General features: G+C 42.0%; 1 protein-coding gene across 2 annotated transcripts; it reads right to left on the reverse strand.

The window, feature by feature from the left end:
- Positions 1–2,873: 2,873 nt before the first annotated feature.
- CCNG2 (cyclin G2) lies at positions 2,874–12,269 on the reverse strand. 2 transcript variants are annotated; one of them, XM_008143653.3, is made up of 8 exons: positions 11,970–12,269; positions 10,895–11,032; positions 10,092–10,229; positions 8,773–9,023; positions 8,511–8,589; positions 8,324–8,422; positions 5,843–6,048; positions 2,874–4,315 (listed from the first exon to the last, which is right to left on the reverse strand). In XM_008143653.3, the coding sequence occupies exons 2-8, from the start codon at positions 11,030–11,032 to the stop codon at positions 4,192–4,194; spliced, it is 1,035 nt and encodes a 344-aa protein (XP_008141875.1). In that variant the 5' UTR covers positions 11,970–12,269; the 3' UTR covers positions 2,874–4,191. The 2 variants fall into 2 exon arrangements, with proteins under 2 accessions (XP_008141875.1, XP_054584070.1); XM_054728095.1 differs by lacking the exon at positions 10,092–10,229.
- Positions 12,270–13,594: the final 1,325 nt, after the last annotated feature.

A 13,594-nucleotide genomic window follows, 5' to 3' on the forward strand; every position in this document is an offset into this window, starting at 1 on the left:
TTGTCATGAGTCTCTGGGTGGATTGGGATCAGCTGGATGGCTCCTCTTCTCTGTGTTATGTAGTTAAGGATACTCTGCCGGTTACTTCAGCTGGGAGTTTAGCTGAGGCTGTAATATGCAAGATATGTCAGGAGCCTCTCTCCACACGACCTCTCATCTTCTCAGTTATCCAATCTGAGCAACTCTGCGGTATGGTGGCTGGCTTCCAAGAGGGATAAAGGGAGCTGCCAGTCCTCTTAAAGCCTAGGCTTGGGCATGCACAGAACGTCTTCCACTGCATTTAGTAGGCAAGGCAGGCACAGGGCCAACTAAATTCAAGGGGAATAGACTCCTCCTCTTGATGGGAAGAGCACTTCATGCCCTGGGATGGGAAGGCTCATTAACTGTTGGGAGAATGACCACACAACCTGATTTGTTACATACAGAGACGCTATGTTGTTGGCTATTTCTGGTACAAATAATTAGACAAACTGAGTTCCAAAGTGACAAATGAAAAATACACGGTCTTTGTCCATCTAAGAATCATATACTTTGGTTACCTAAATAAGCTGACAATTTGCATATGCACAAGGGAAGGTGGAAGGCAGAGGGGAACATCCTATTTTAAACCCAATATTGAAATGAAAGAAATTGAAGGAAAAAGTCAGATCCTAGATAAAGAAAATGGTTTAAAATGTGAGAAGTATTCTGCAACCAATGCCTCTATATTTCACCCGAGTATTTACTTGAGTGTGACAGGGGATTAAAACACATTATTTGTCCAAACTCACTTTCTGAAAGTCAAATTGGTGGAGACCAGGGACTAGACAAAATGAGACTTCAGCATGTTTAAGAGCAGAAGCAGCAAAGTATGCACACCACATCCCAGGGAATGACAGAATCAAACCTGGAAAAGCCAAATCTCTTGCCAAGTCAAGGAGCAAATATGAGACCAAAATGGTAGCCTTCACTCCCTCTCTACTCTAAATGGTGCAGGAGACTGAAATCTCAATTTTATTCATCAGTCATGGGAAAGCCACCAGGTTGAATGGCCTGAGGAGGGCATAACCAGTCTCCTAGACTTGTCTGAGTCTCCCAACAATGCCTCAAGAGAACAGATAGTGCTTCTCAATTCCTCCCTCTTCCTCATTCCCATTGCCTTAGTTCAGTCCTTCATCACCTCTTAGATTTGTGCACAACTCTTTTTTTTTTTGTGCATAACTCTTGACCAGTCTCCCTCCTACTCATTTCTACCTGCTCCAATCCATCTTCCACATAGCTTTCGGTTACTTTGCTTAACACACATTTTCTAGCTCTAGGAAATAGAAAGAGGAAAAATAAGGCCAAAGACAGGTGTAGTGTTCTGGTTAGGAAAAGACTTGTATACAGACTTAGTCATCATACAGACTTTATTCTGATTGAGGTACCTATTGAGCAATTTTTCAGAGAGACATATTTGCATATTTTTAAATGATACCCAGGCAGCAAGGGAATCAGGAGCAAGCCTGGAGGCTGAGAGATCACTAAGTTGTAGCAACCCTGCTGATAAAGTATGCAGGTCTGAATCAAACCTGCGGCAGAAAAGAGACAGAGTTATACCAGTCAAGTATAAATGAAATCGTACCAATGGTGACCTCCAATAGACAGGTGGGAGGAGACTAGGATATCACCCAAGTTTCCTACCAGGGTAGATAGAATACATTTCAACCAAGGTAGAGTATACAGGAAGAGCAGGTCTGGGAGTAATCAGGAACCTCCAAGTTGGATGGCCAGTTGTGACTAAGCAGGTTGAGAGTAAAGAGCTCTAGACAACACGTACTAAAAACCAGAAAGGAGAACAGATGAAGCTGTGTGTGGACAGATTCACACAGAAAGAGAATTTAGTTCGAAAAGTAATAAAACCCTGGAGGAATTATAGGTTTCAAAATTTGGAAAGCCACAAATAACATTTACATCTTAGCAAACCAAAATCTGAAAGCAGCTCTAGCTGGTTTGGCTCAGTGGAGACCGTCGGCCTGCAGACCAAAGGTCCTGGGATCAATTCCGGTCAAGGGCATGTGCCTTGGTTGGAGGCTCCGCCCCCGCCCAAACCCTGGTCAGGGTGCATGCAAGAAGCAACCAATCAATGTGTTTCTCTCACATCAATATTTCTTTTCTGTCTTTCCCTCTCACTTCCACTCTCTCTAAAAACCAATGGAAAAATAACCCCAGGTGAGAATTGAAAAAAAAATATGAAAGCAGAATATATTGTTTACTATTTACCAAAATATGTAAGCAGAGACTCTCCACCAGCAGAGTAGGAAAACATGCCCCTATCTCCAAGGGAGAAGAGGTATCACATGAAAACCACATTCAATATGATCCTCCAACCAACTAGAGAAAACAAAGGTCTATAAAATCAAACTCATTGGGAAATGTATGTAAAAACAAAACAAAAAGCAAAACCACCACTTGCAACACAAGCCCAAGGCTTAGAAAAAGAGGTCCAGAGCCAGAGGCTGGCAGGGTCCCAGTCACAGCCAACACCACCCCGACATGCTGATTCACCAAGAAACCCGATTAGAATTTGGTTTGTCTTCAGAGATTGTACTAATCTGCTAACCTGAGTATTCTGATCTACTTGATACCTGTTGCCTTTCACTATAAATTAATAGGCATTTTGTTTAATATGAGTCCATCCCAGAGAGAGGTCAATTCTCAAATGGCAGATTCACTTTCAGTATCTCCCAAGGCTATGGGCCAAAGTGTGATAAGTATTACCTAGAGGACTTCTGGTTACCAGATAGAGGGCTTATCCTGAAGACACTCCAGCCTCACTTCAAGCCTCCCCACTGAAATAAAGCAAGCACTTTTTCTTTTACCAAAAAATTAAGATTGCAAACAAGGAGTACAATTCATTAACATTTTTATTTTGAGTTGTAATCCATTATTACTTCAAAAAGATCCACTTCAGAAAATATCCAATGGATGTTGACTTACCATTAAGTCATCAATGTTTGACTTATAATACACAATACACAATAAATTATATTTACATGCAATTACTAGACTACCACACACAAGGTAAAAAAATACAGTATTTTATGTACAATTTTTTAAGATTTACATTTTCATATACAATTTATAAAATTTAAAAATTCTCTGTACAGAATTCCATGTGTACAGAGTTTATAAGTCCCCTATTCTTATGGCTGTACCACCACACAGATATGCTCAAAACTGTAACACTACACACACTTAAGTTTTCTTTTTTTTCTTTACTTCACATTCAATCTTGGCACTCATATACTAATACCATTATTTTTGAAATGTGAATTACAAAGGAAGCAAAATGGAATCATGCAGACATTTTTTAATATATGAAAATGAGATAAAATGTGCTACTAGATCAACATTTACCAATTTCATAGTTACCTAGTTCTGATCAACCTTCTGCACTGCTTTAACACAGGTACATGCAAAACTATCAGATTATAGATTGTTTTAATAACATTAAAATAATACTACAGTCTGAGAATACTTAGGCATTAGGAATGCAATTACCTAATAACCATAGCCTGTTGATTATTTCTGCTTTGGCTGAAACCTTAACTAACATATTACATACTAAAATTCACAGATATGGCAACATTATAATTCCCAAGTTTATAGAGTCTGCATCAGATAAGTGATTATTTTTTAAAAAAGAAAGAAACAAAGAAGGTGTTTGACATTTAGGAGTATACTAGTATTCTGTTTTGAGAATGGGGGTAGGGGAGCGATTTAAGATAAACCATTAAAGGTTTATCCATTTTCCCTGCTAAGGAAGTACTGGCCCACTCCCAATCTGTTTAAATAAAGACACCTGAAGGCTTTATAAAAAGTTTAAGATTACCTATACTATTCATCTTCAAAAATTCTTGAAAAGTAATAAAATTGAAGGTATCAATACCTTCCCTCCTCCCCCAAGTAGCTAAAGATCAACGAGAAAAATAAAGTGCCAATGTCTAAAGTATTGTTAATTGTTCAAGAGGCACTAACCCATTTGATGGCTTAGGATTAAATATGAAAATAGGCCAGATCTGATCTGAATAATAAATAGCAAGTAGGTATATTCCAGTCTATGCAATTCCTGTCTAGATGGGGGTTGGATCAGAAAATTACTTACTCCCCCATTTATTGCTTGGAAACCTGAACACACACTTTAAATTCTGACACAGAACAGTAAGAATTCTAAGATGGAAAGCACAGTGTCTGTGCCACTTTGAAGTTGAAAAAGAAAGTGCACTCTTGATCACTGGAAGGAGAGCTACTGAGACTCTCTTCTCCACAACTCATATCTTCACAAGAGTCCTCACTAAAGAGAAAAGAAGAGACAAAGCAAAGTCCATTATTTTAAATACAGTTAAATATTTTACAGACAAAATAAAACTGCTAAACAAGTATCTCTAGTCTCAGAATTTTTATATTCAAAATTTAAGCTTTACAGTGAGAAAATTTTACTTATAAGGACTTCCTAAACTGAAGTCTATTATAATCTCCTTGGAAAATACAGATTTTCTTAACAGGTTTAAACAAATTACTATTTTCCAAGCTATTATTCTTGTACCATTAACTCTATCATCAATTAATTATACTATTTTAAGTATGTTAAATCCAATAAATGCAGGCTAAGGACAACATATCTCCTATGGCATGATTTCGTCATCTTTCTTGTATCACTAATACTTTCAATATCAAACAAAAAAACCAATAAGCTATGAAATGGAACTTCTGGTCCTTTATCCCTATCATGTGAAACAATCTAATTTAATAAAAGACAATGTCATTTGACAAAACCGTAAAAATATCTACAGAATTCTGCTACCTTTGTGGTGGTGGTGGTGGTTCCCTTTTCCGAGCCCCCAGCCCAGGCATTTTAACCACAGCCTCTTCCCACAGACCATATTAGGAATGCATACTAACACTGAAAAGCCCAGAATGCTGTTTCACTTTCTTTAAAAAAAACTAAACTATATTTTAAAGAGCAAAGGAGATGGGAAACAACCAGTTTTGTAAAGGGGAGGAGCGAAACATCAGTGGAAAGAAAACATACTGTTTAATCTAATACATGGAACCTAAAAATGAAAAAAACAGAACTCATAAATTCACAAATACAGAGAACAGATAGGCAGTTGGCAGAAAGCGGGGTTTGGTGGGTAAAAATGGTCAAAAGGTACAAACTTCCAGTTATAAATCTAGGGAATATAACATACAGCATGGTGTTTTGTTTGTTTTTAATAAGAAAAATGGGGGCCCTGGCTGGTGTGGCTTGGTTGGGCTTTTTCCCATGCACCAAAAGGTTCTGGTTCGATTCTGGGTCAGGGCACATGCCCAGGTTGTGGGCTCAATTCCTGGTAGGGGGTGTACAGGAGGCAGCCCATCGATGTTCCCCTTTCTTCTCTCTTCCTCTCTCTCTAAAAGTAATTAAACTGCCGAAACCGGTTTGGCTCAGTGGATAGAGCGTCAGCCTGGGAACTGAAAGGTCCAGGTTCGATTCTGGTCAAGGGCATGTACCTTGGTTGCGGGCACATCCCCAGTAGGGGGTGTGCAGGAGGCAGCTGATGGATGTTTCTAACTCTCTATCCCTCTCCCTTCCTCTCTGTAAAAAAATAAAATATGTATTTTTTTAAAAAGTAATTAAACTATTTAAAAAGGAGGGAGGGGAAGCACACTTCTAAATTATTAGCCTATTTTAATAATTAACTATTTCTGGCTAATTTTCTCACCTGAAGAAAAGATGCTATTAGATGAGGGACTTTCTCTGATGCCTTATAATATTCCAGGGTCCCATTTTTGAGTATATTTTGTCTGGGAAGTCTAATCAGTTAAGGAATCTGCTTACCTTTCACTTTCATCAAAACAACCCCCCTCTGGTATTGTTGGCAGCTCAGGGACACTATAGTAGCTGTTGTGGAGATTCTGGGCTGTGCGCCTTGAAACAATCCAAACCAATTTCTTAAGATCTGGTTTGCAACATTCAGGAGAAGAATATTCAGCGAGGCATTTAGAAACTAACTCCCTCCAATAAATGAATTCAGTGTCATTAACCTGAAAAAAATATTTTAATCAAGCGGTTAAAATAGTGGTTCCCAAGCCTGGCTGCACTCCATAAAAAAAACACTGATGCCTGGCTTCCACCCCCGATATTCTTATTTAATCGATGTAGGGTATGACCTGGGAATCAGAAAATTTTTTCAAAGCTCTCCAGGTGATACTAGTGTGAAGTCAAAATTGGGTAACCCCACTGGTTTAGGAGATGAGCACCAAAGGTATAGATAATTTACACAGGATTCAATACAGAGAAAGTTTTGCCTATTAAGAAAACACACTGACCTAAAAACACTTGTCTGTTACTAAATCAATTATCAAGTATATTCTTTAACAGTCCCAATGCAAAGCAAATTAATAATTTAGGTTTCTATAACAAAGCATTTTTTGATTGCTAAAAATATGCATTTACACTAAGATACAAGATATATGCTAATGAAGAAGTCAGCAGTATGACAGAAGAGGAATTTCCCCAAAAGGGCGTAGTTTCTCCACGACTAGGAAGTGCCCCAGTTTATTTCAAGGAATCAATTTTCACTGAAGATATTTCCAGATAAATTATAAATGGTTTACATTAAAACTAATAAATTCCTGACTAAAACACAAGCTAGAAGTTATCTGTTAAAAACAAAATACTTCAAATACTTTTAGCACAAACAGAAGACAATTTTATATCATCTTGGCCACCATTTCCATCTAATCCAGCTACATCTTAACCCCCCTGCATTCTGGCTTCTACCACTCCCTTCTCATTGTACTAACATCATCTCCTAGGTATCCAATGACCTCCTTCAATTCCCATTATAATGTGCCTCTCATCAAAATTCAATACTCTTGGCTACCTTCTTCTTGAAAACCTCTTCCCAACCTGATAGTGCTCTTACCTGTCTGGTGTACCTTCCTTCACTTGGCTCCTAATGGTGAAACTGCCAACACTGAAAGCCCAACTAACAGAATTTCAACCAACCTCTAAGCAGAAGACTCCAAGTTTCTTAAGGCTTTAACTATTATTTCATGGGAAATTTCAAATCTTGATCTTAAACTACGGTTTATCTTGAGTTTTTATTCCAGACTGCTAAATACCTACTAGACATCTACCACCTGGAAGGGAAAAATCATACTTCTTTGACCACAAGTTAATTTCTCTCAAATTTCCTTCAATGGTACCAACATTCTCTCCATCATCTGTTCCAAATATTGATCATTTGTGGCTCCTTGCCTCATTCCATGCTTGGCTTCCAAAACCACTCAAGTTAGATATTCTCACAGCTTCTTGTGACTATCACCTAGACATTCTATCTTCAAGCCTACCCTAAAGTAATTCCCAAATATAGTCCACCAGCTTCCTGACTATCATAAGCCTTTGCTGCCCCAACTATCACTGCTAAGATTCTTTTGGTCTACACCTTCCCAGTCACAGTGCCTCTCCTGGTTTAACTTACTCCTCTGCTAACAAAACCCCAAAATACTCCCTACGTTCAGTATTATCTGGCACTCAGACACAGAATAAATGACAGAACATACCACTACATATTAAGTTCCGTATATCTCCAACTAGACTGTGAAAAGGACTGTCCCTTTAGTTGTTTTACACCTCTTTATGACTGCCAAAAGCGTATTGGGCTGGCCTAAGGAGTTTAAAAAGAAAAACGTAGCTAATGTTATTTTGGTAATGCTACTAATGGGATGAATCAGCCCTGAAGTTGTAATGGGATGCCATCAGTATATTTAGTAAGTCTACTTCCTAGTGCAGTGATGGCGAACCTACGACACGCGTGTCAGCACTGACACGCGTAGCCATTTCTGATGACACGCGGCCGCATGCCGAGGATGAAACATTTGCTGCTCCTGAGGATGAAACATTTGCGACTAGAGTCTTGGAGTTAGTTTTTTCCTCAAAGTGACACACTACCCGAGTTATGCTCAGTTTTTTGGCGAAGTTTGACACACCAAGCTCAAAAGGTTGCCCATCACTGTCCTAGTATGTATTTTAGAACAGACCATTGTATTACCAATTTGCAAGAATACTACAGAAGGGACATCTGAATGCAGAAAGCTAGGCTAAGGACAGGATTCCCTTCCAGCTTAATACTGTCTGGGTCAAAGCTGCATTTTGAGAACTTCAACACTTGAGATGTTTTTTAAAATGAGTGTAAAAGTTAAGAGCCCCATAAAAAAGTATTACTTAATGTTTAAGTCACCACAGGGGGGAAAAAACAAAGTGAAATATTAGGAAGAAAACTTGCTTTAAAGAATAAGAACTGAATATATTTACCTTGGAATGTTTTTTAACAAGCAGTAGAATTTCCAATAATTCAATGGATTTCAATGTTTCTACTTCCAAATTGAGAAGGCACAAAGCTAATACAGATGGCTACAAAAAAAAAGTGTTAAGTAAAATAAATATTTTTTAAATTCAAAATAGAAAATGTGAATCATATATAAGCAAGAAATTGACTTACTTTTGCTTTTGAAAAGGTAAGTCGGCAGTTGCAAGCTTTCAGCTGAGCTTCTAGTTTATCAAGATTCAGTATTTCTTTTCTATACAATGAAAAAAAACAACAAAGTATTTACTTACTAAACTTACAAAGATTTAAACAATTTTAAGGACTTGCCATTAAAAAGTTTGGAGGAAGTAAAACTATAAACTTCACTGCATTCTAATTCTTTACTGTTAGCAATAGCAATCTAAAGTATAAAATTTTTATTTTTAATCCCACTGACCTTTCTGAAGTCTGACAAAATACAATAGTATGGTATAAGTGCAAAAAGTTTAAGGCAGTAGTAGCTTCCAATTCATAGTGCAATTTTTCTGAAATTATTTTTTCCATCCGTTTTATGTCAGAGGCAGTACATTTGCATTGACTAATCCGGATTACATCATGAGTGGATGGAATATTGCAGTCTTCTTCAACTATTCTAGCAGCCAGCAAAAAACAACAGACTCCAATGCAAGACAAATGTTTAGGTTTCACCTGAAAAACAAAAAACAAGTCTTCTTCTACCAATTGTTACTTGATTTAGCAAAGCAGACACTTAAGAATATTATAGTAATGCCCCTACTTTTAAGACAGAACACAAATAAGCTTCATCCCTGTACTTTTCCTTACCCACAATTATATTTAATCATTTTCACAATTTAAACTGTCTTAACCTTTCTTTTAAAAAAGGGCATTTTGGGCATTTAAATTACTTATTTAAATGCAGATAAAAATAATTAAATGCAAGTTCAAAAGCTAAGTTTCTAACACTGCCTATACTTTGTATTTCAAACTCAGGAAATTCGTACTAACACATTCTCCCTCAAAATAACAAAGCTTTCAACTCCTAGAAAATAAACTACTTCTTTGGATATAAAAATAACACATCTACTTATCTTTTAATCTTATCTACTTATCTCCAAGAATCACCCCATACTTCAATGCAACTTTGCCCAAGAGAAATATTGCATCAGTTGTGCGGTGAAGCATGTGTAAAAGCTGCCATGGGCAGATGGCTGCCCTTTTCTTTTCAGTGCCCTGAAAACTGACCCAGCAGCTGACAGCATCCTATTGGCAGAAAAATCACATTTCCCTAACAGTTGCTGGTAATTGTTAGTAAGACTGTGGCTCCCTGCTTTGAGCAGACTTATAGGAGAGGCAGTTGGTCACCTTTAATAGACTGTTATACTTCCACTTATGTTTCAGTATTAAAAACATCTAGGCTCCAACAAAAACATGATGGGAGATGAAAACCTTACATTAAGGACTGTATAAGTGGTATATAGAAACTACCTAAAAAACAGTAGTCTTCACTATGTTAAATCTTCAAAGGGAAGACATGTAAGACGTACAGCAAAACCTAACATAAAATACAATACACTTAATTTTGTGGTCTCTTAATCTGACACTAAAGATCATAGTTTCAATTACTAAAAGTGTTTATGTATGGTGACATAAGTACATTCACTTGCCAAATATTTATCGAACCCTCCTATGCTGGCCATTGTAGTAGGCACTGGGTATAGAAAAATGAGGATGTATTTATAAAAAATTATTAAATACCTTCATAAGAGCCAAGAATCTGTCCAAAATATTGACAGCCAGGACAAAAGTTTCAGTGCAAGATCCAAAAAAGTTGGTTAAACTCCTTAAGTCTTCTACTTTGGCATTTCTCAATCTTGGACACAAAGTGTTATCATTCTGCAATAAAAACCAAGAACCAAAGTTTACTATTTTCTTAGAACTGAATGGATAATACACACAGATTCCATTCAAATAAGGTGATTTTTTCCCATAACCTTCGAGAATATGGGGGAAAGGGTAATTTTTAACTAAAGCAATACACTTTTTTCAGATACAAAACGTATAAATATCATTGCCTTTTAAAAACGTACAGCTCAAAAGAATTCGGCAATTCATTATAAAAGTGACCTGGGGCCACACTTCCAGAGGGTTACAGCAAATATAATTCAATTCCCTGTAATGGACAGAGATGGTTACTTGCTTGTTTTATGGGGCTTTTGTTGTTTGTTTATTCATTATTTGAGAACCTACAATAAGTATTTCATAGACAAAGGGTATTTCCACAAATGAACTGCTGAATTCCCAGGGAGTCTCCCACCCAGAAGCTGCAGGCTGGAGCGCCACATCTGAAGAAACACTTCTCTACAGCTATAGCATCCTTCTCATTCTTGTTCAGAAACGAAAGCCTGACCCAGTATACGATGTATCTTAGTGCTCCAGGAAGCCCCATGCTGGTCTTCAGAAACTTGTCCGTCTTCAGTCTCGATTCCACTCACACAACAACAGAAAGGGATCCTCTCCACGCCCTCTCGGCAGCTGAAGCAAGTTCTCTGGCGTCTTACCTCCGAGGTAGCCTCGATCAAGCTCAGCCCTTTTTCCCGAGGTTGGAATCGCTGTTCCTGTTCCAGGTAGAGGTTCAACAGTCCGAAGAGCTGGACCCCTTCACGACCTGCCAAGCACTCTGCCCCCAAATCCTTCATCTGCAGCAAAGACACCGCACAGTTAGTGTCCCCTGGGGGAGGTGGGGAGAGGAGGCAGAGGGGAAGCGCAGGAAATACCTCCAGCGAGAGGCGCCCCAGCTAGCACACCTGGCCAGAGCAGAGGAGGGGCTGGTCACGTCCCCAGCGCGATCCTGCAACCCCGCCGGGGAGGTGTGGCAGGGGGCGGGGCGTGGTGACGTCGGCACCCGGGCTGGGTCGGGCTGGCCGGAGCCGGCTTCCTGGCCGGTTCACGACCAGGAAAATGTCCCCGGGCGGGCGGCGGTGTCCCGAGGGCCCGCCCCGCCTGAGGCCGTGAGGAGAGGGAGCTCTCTCTGGTGGAATGCCCCGGGGACAGCTCCCGCCGCGGGTCCCGGGGTGCCAGCTTTGTACAATAAGGGGGTTGGGAGAGCAAGTCTCGCGACCGAACAAAGAACCGGAGGGAGGAGCCTCCGGAGCCCCGCCCCTCCCGGGGGCCCGGCTGCAGAGCCCCTCCAGCCGGACTGCAGCCCCGAGCCTTCCCCACCCGCGACGACGGCGCCTCGTCCGGTGGTACCCGAGTGGTCAAGACCCAGGGGGAGACAAAAGTCCAGCGCACCCCGCGTCCCGACAACACCGGTCCAACCACTGATGCCCCGGTTCCGCAACTGTGCGGGGCCCCGGGCTGTCAATTCAAGAAGCACCACCACCCCACCCAACCCCCAGCGAACCCCGGTGACAAAATGGGGGGAGCGGGGGGCACCAAAGAATGGTCCAGAGCCTCCCGGGCTCTCCATGCATTCCACCAGCATCTCCCCCAATCCGGTGCCCACTCCCCCGGAGCTGGAGCTGGGGGCAAGGACCGGAGTCGCTCCCGGGGCTGAGGGCTGGGTACCCTGCAGCACCCCGCCCCCCGCCAAGTGCCGACCGCGAACAAAGAAAGCCGGGCAGGAGCACTCACCGTGCCGGAGACGCGCCTCCACCGGCCGTGGCGTCGCCGTCCGTCGGGGACTGGGTGCGGCGGGGGCGTCCGGACCTGTCTCCCGAGGACCCGCCGCCTCAGCGGTGGCCCGGGACCCGCATCCGACCCCTCCCCCCCGTCACCGCCGCCCTACAGCCCCGGCTTCATTCTGTCCCCAGCGCGCCCACCCTCCAGGGGCGAAGCGCCCACCCGCCTCAGCCCCGAGCCTCCACGGCCACTGCCGCCTCGGCCGACGCGAAGCCCAGCCAAACCCCTTGTTTTTGTTTTGGGCTTCCGAGGCCCCCCAAGGGGCGGGGCACGTGACTCGCGCGGAGGGATTCTTCGCTTCTCGACAGGGTTTGAAAAAGAGTCCCGCCTCTCAGCCGCGGTCCCCAGCGTGTCTGGGGGGGCCTCTGGGGCTTGCCTTTGCTTTTCACGAGCCACTCCTCCCTCTCGGTTCTTGGGCGGAGGGTGGGATGCGGGCGTCGGCTTTATGCTGCGATAGAGCCGGCCGGGGAAGAAAGGGAGAGACAGGGTTGGGGCGCGGAAGGAGACCGTTTCCGTTCGCTTTGCACCTTTTAAAGGTCCCTGATTTGTTTTTGTTTCCTCTGTTTTGAAAAATCCGCCCAAAGTAGCCGGCTCTCTGATTGGATGCTGGCCGAATGCCGAGGACCTGGTTCACTCTCGAATCTAGATTGGCTAGCTGATTAGCCCTGGAGGCCTCTGATTGGCTTTCGCCGTATTCTGCGCCTCAGCCTTCCTGGGGGCCTTAGCAACGCTGGAGTCTGAAGTGCGCATGCCTGGCGGAGGTGGGCCTGCTCCGAAGGAATGCGTGGACCGGTGCCTGGGGTCTGCGCTTCCTCCCGCCGCCGCCGCCCGTCCCTGGGGAGCGCTCGCTTCGGAGCCTGAACGGCTGCAGGACCGAGGGGCGCATTCTCTGTGTATTCTTCTTTATTTTGTCGTGCGGGTCCATTTTGCGATAACCAATCAAGATGTTATAAAATTTTCAGGATGCTTATTGCAATATTTACAAGTAAAATGCTATCACTTTGGTATTTGCTTTAAAGTTTCTCCGACCAAGAAGGGAAAAAAAAAAAAACGGAGAGGAGAGGTGAAACAAGGTTGCACAACGTTAAGAGATGTTAAAGGTGGGCGATGGATAGGTGCAAGAGGGTTTCTACTTGTGTGTACTTGGAAATTTTTCCGTAATAAAAAAATAAATGTTCAGTGAGGGGACATTAAAAAGAAATTACCGGTGCACATTGACGAGGGCAAACTAAACGTCTAATCATTATAATGGTGTGCCCCCAGAGGTTGTAGTTGTGCTGTTGTTTTAATGAAGACTCCGAGAGGCTCTTGGTCACCCGTAAATTATCATTTACTGTCCACTATGATTAGCGTTATTAAAAGGTGACACCTCTCCTGAGGCGGTGCAGAAAGCAAAGCAAAGCAAAGGAGACTGGAGACATTTTCACACGGAATATCTTGGGGGCATGTGAGAGACGTCCCTTCAACATTTATAGAAAACTCTATTTTCTTCCTCTTCAGTTCTCCACTGTCATCAGCCAAACACACGAATCAGAAGATAGCACGTTCTGAGTTCTAATCTAAATAATCAGAAAGCC

Source organism: Eptesicus fuscus, chromosome 2, assembly GCF_027574615.1.
Source record: "Eptesicus fuscus isolate TK198812 chromosome 2, DD_ASM_mEF_20220401, whole genome shotgun sequence".
Classification (NCBI taxonomy): Eukaryota; Metazoa; Chordata; class Mammalia; order Chiroptera; family Vespertilionidae; genus Eptesicus; species Eptesicus fuscus.

Bases quoted from the DNA above. Each gene is read 5' to 3' on its own strand.
- CCNG2 (XM_008143653.3), bottom strand. From the start codon at position 11,032: ATGAAGGATTTGGGGGCAGAGTGCTTGGCAGGTCGTGAAGGGGTCCAG. The intron at 9,024-10,091 runs GTATTTAATAAT...TTTGTTTTTCAG, and splicing joins GATTCTTGGCTCTTATGAAG to GTGAAACCTAAACATTTGTC. The intron at 8,423-8,510 runs GTAAGTCAATTT...TTTTTTTTGTAG, and splicing joins TTACCTTTTCAAAAGCAAAA to CCATCTGTATTAGCTTTGTG.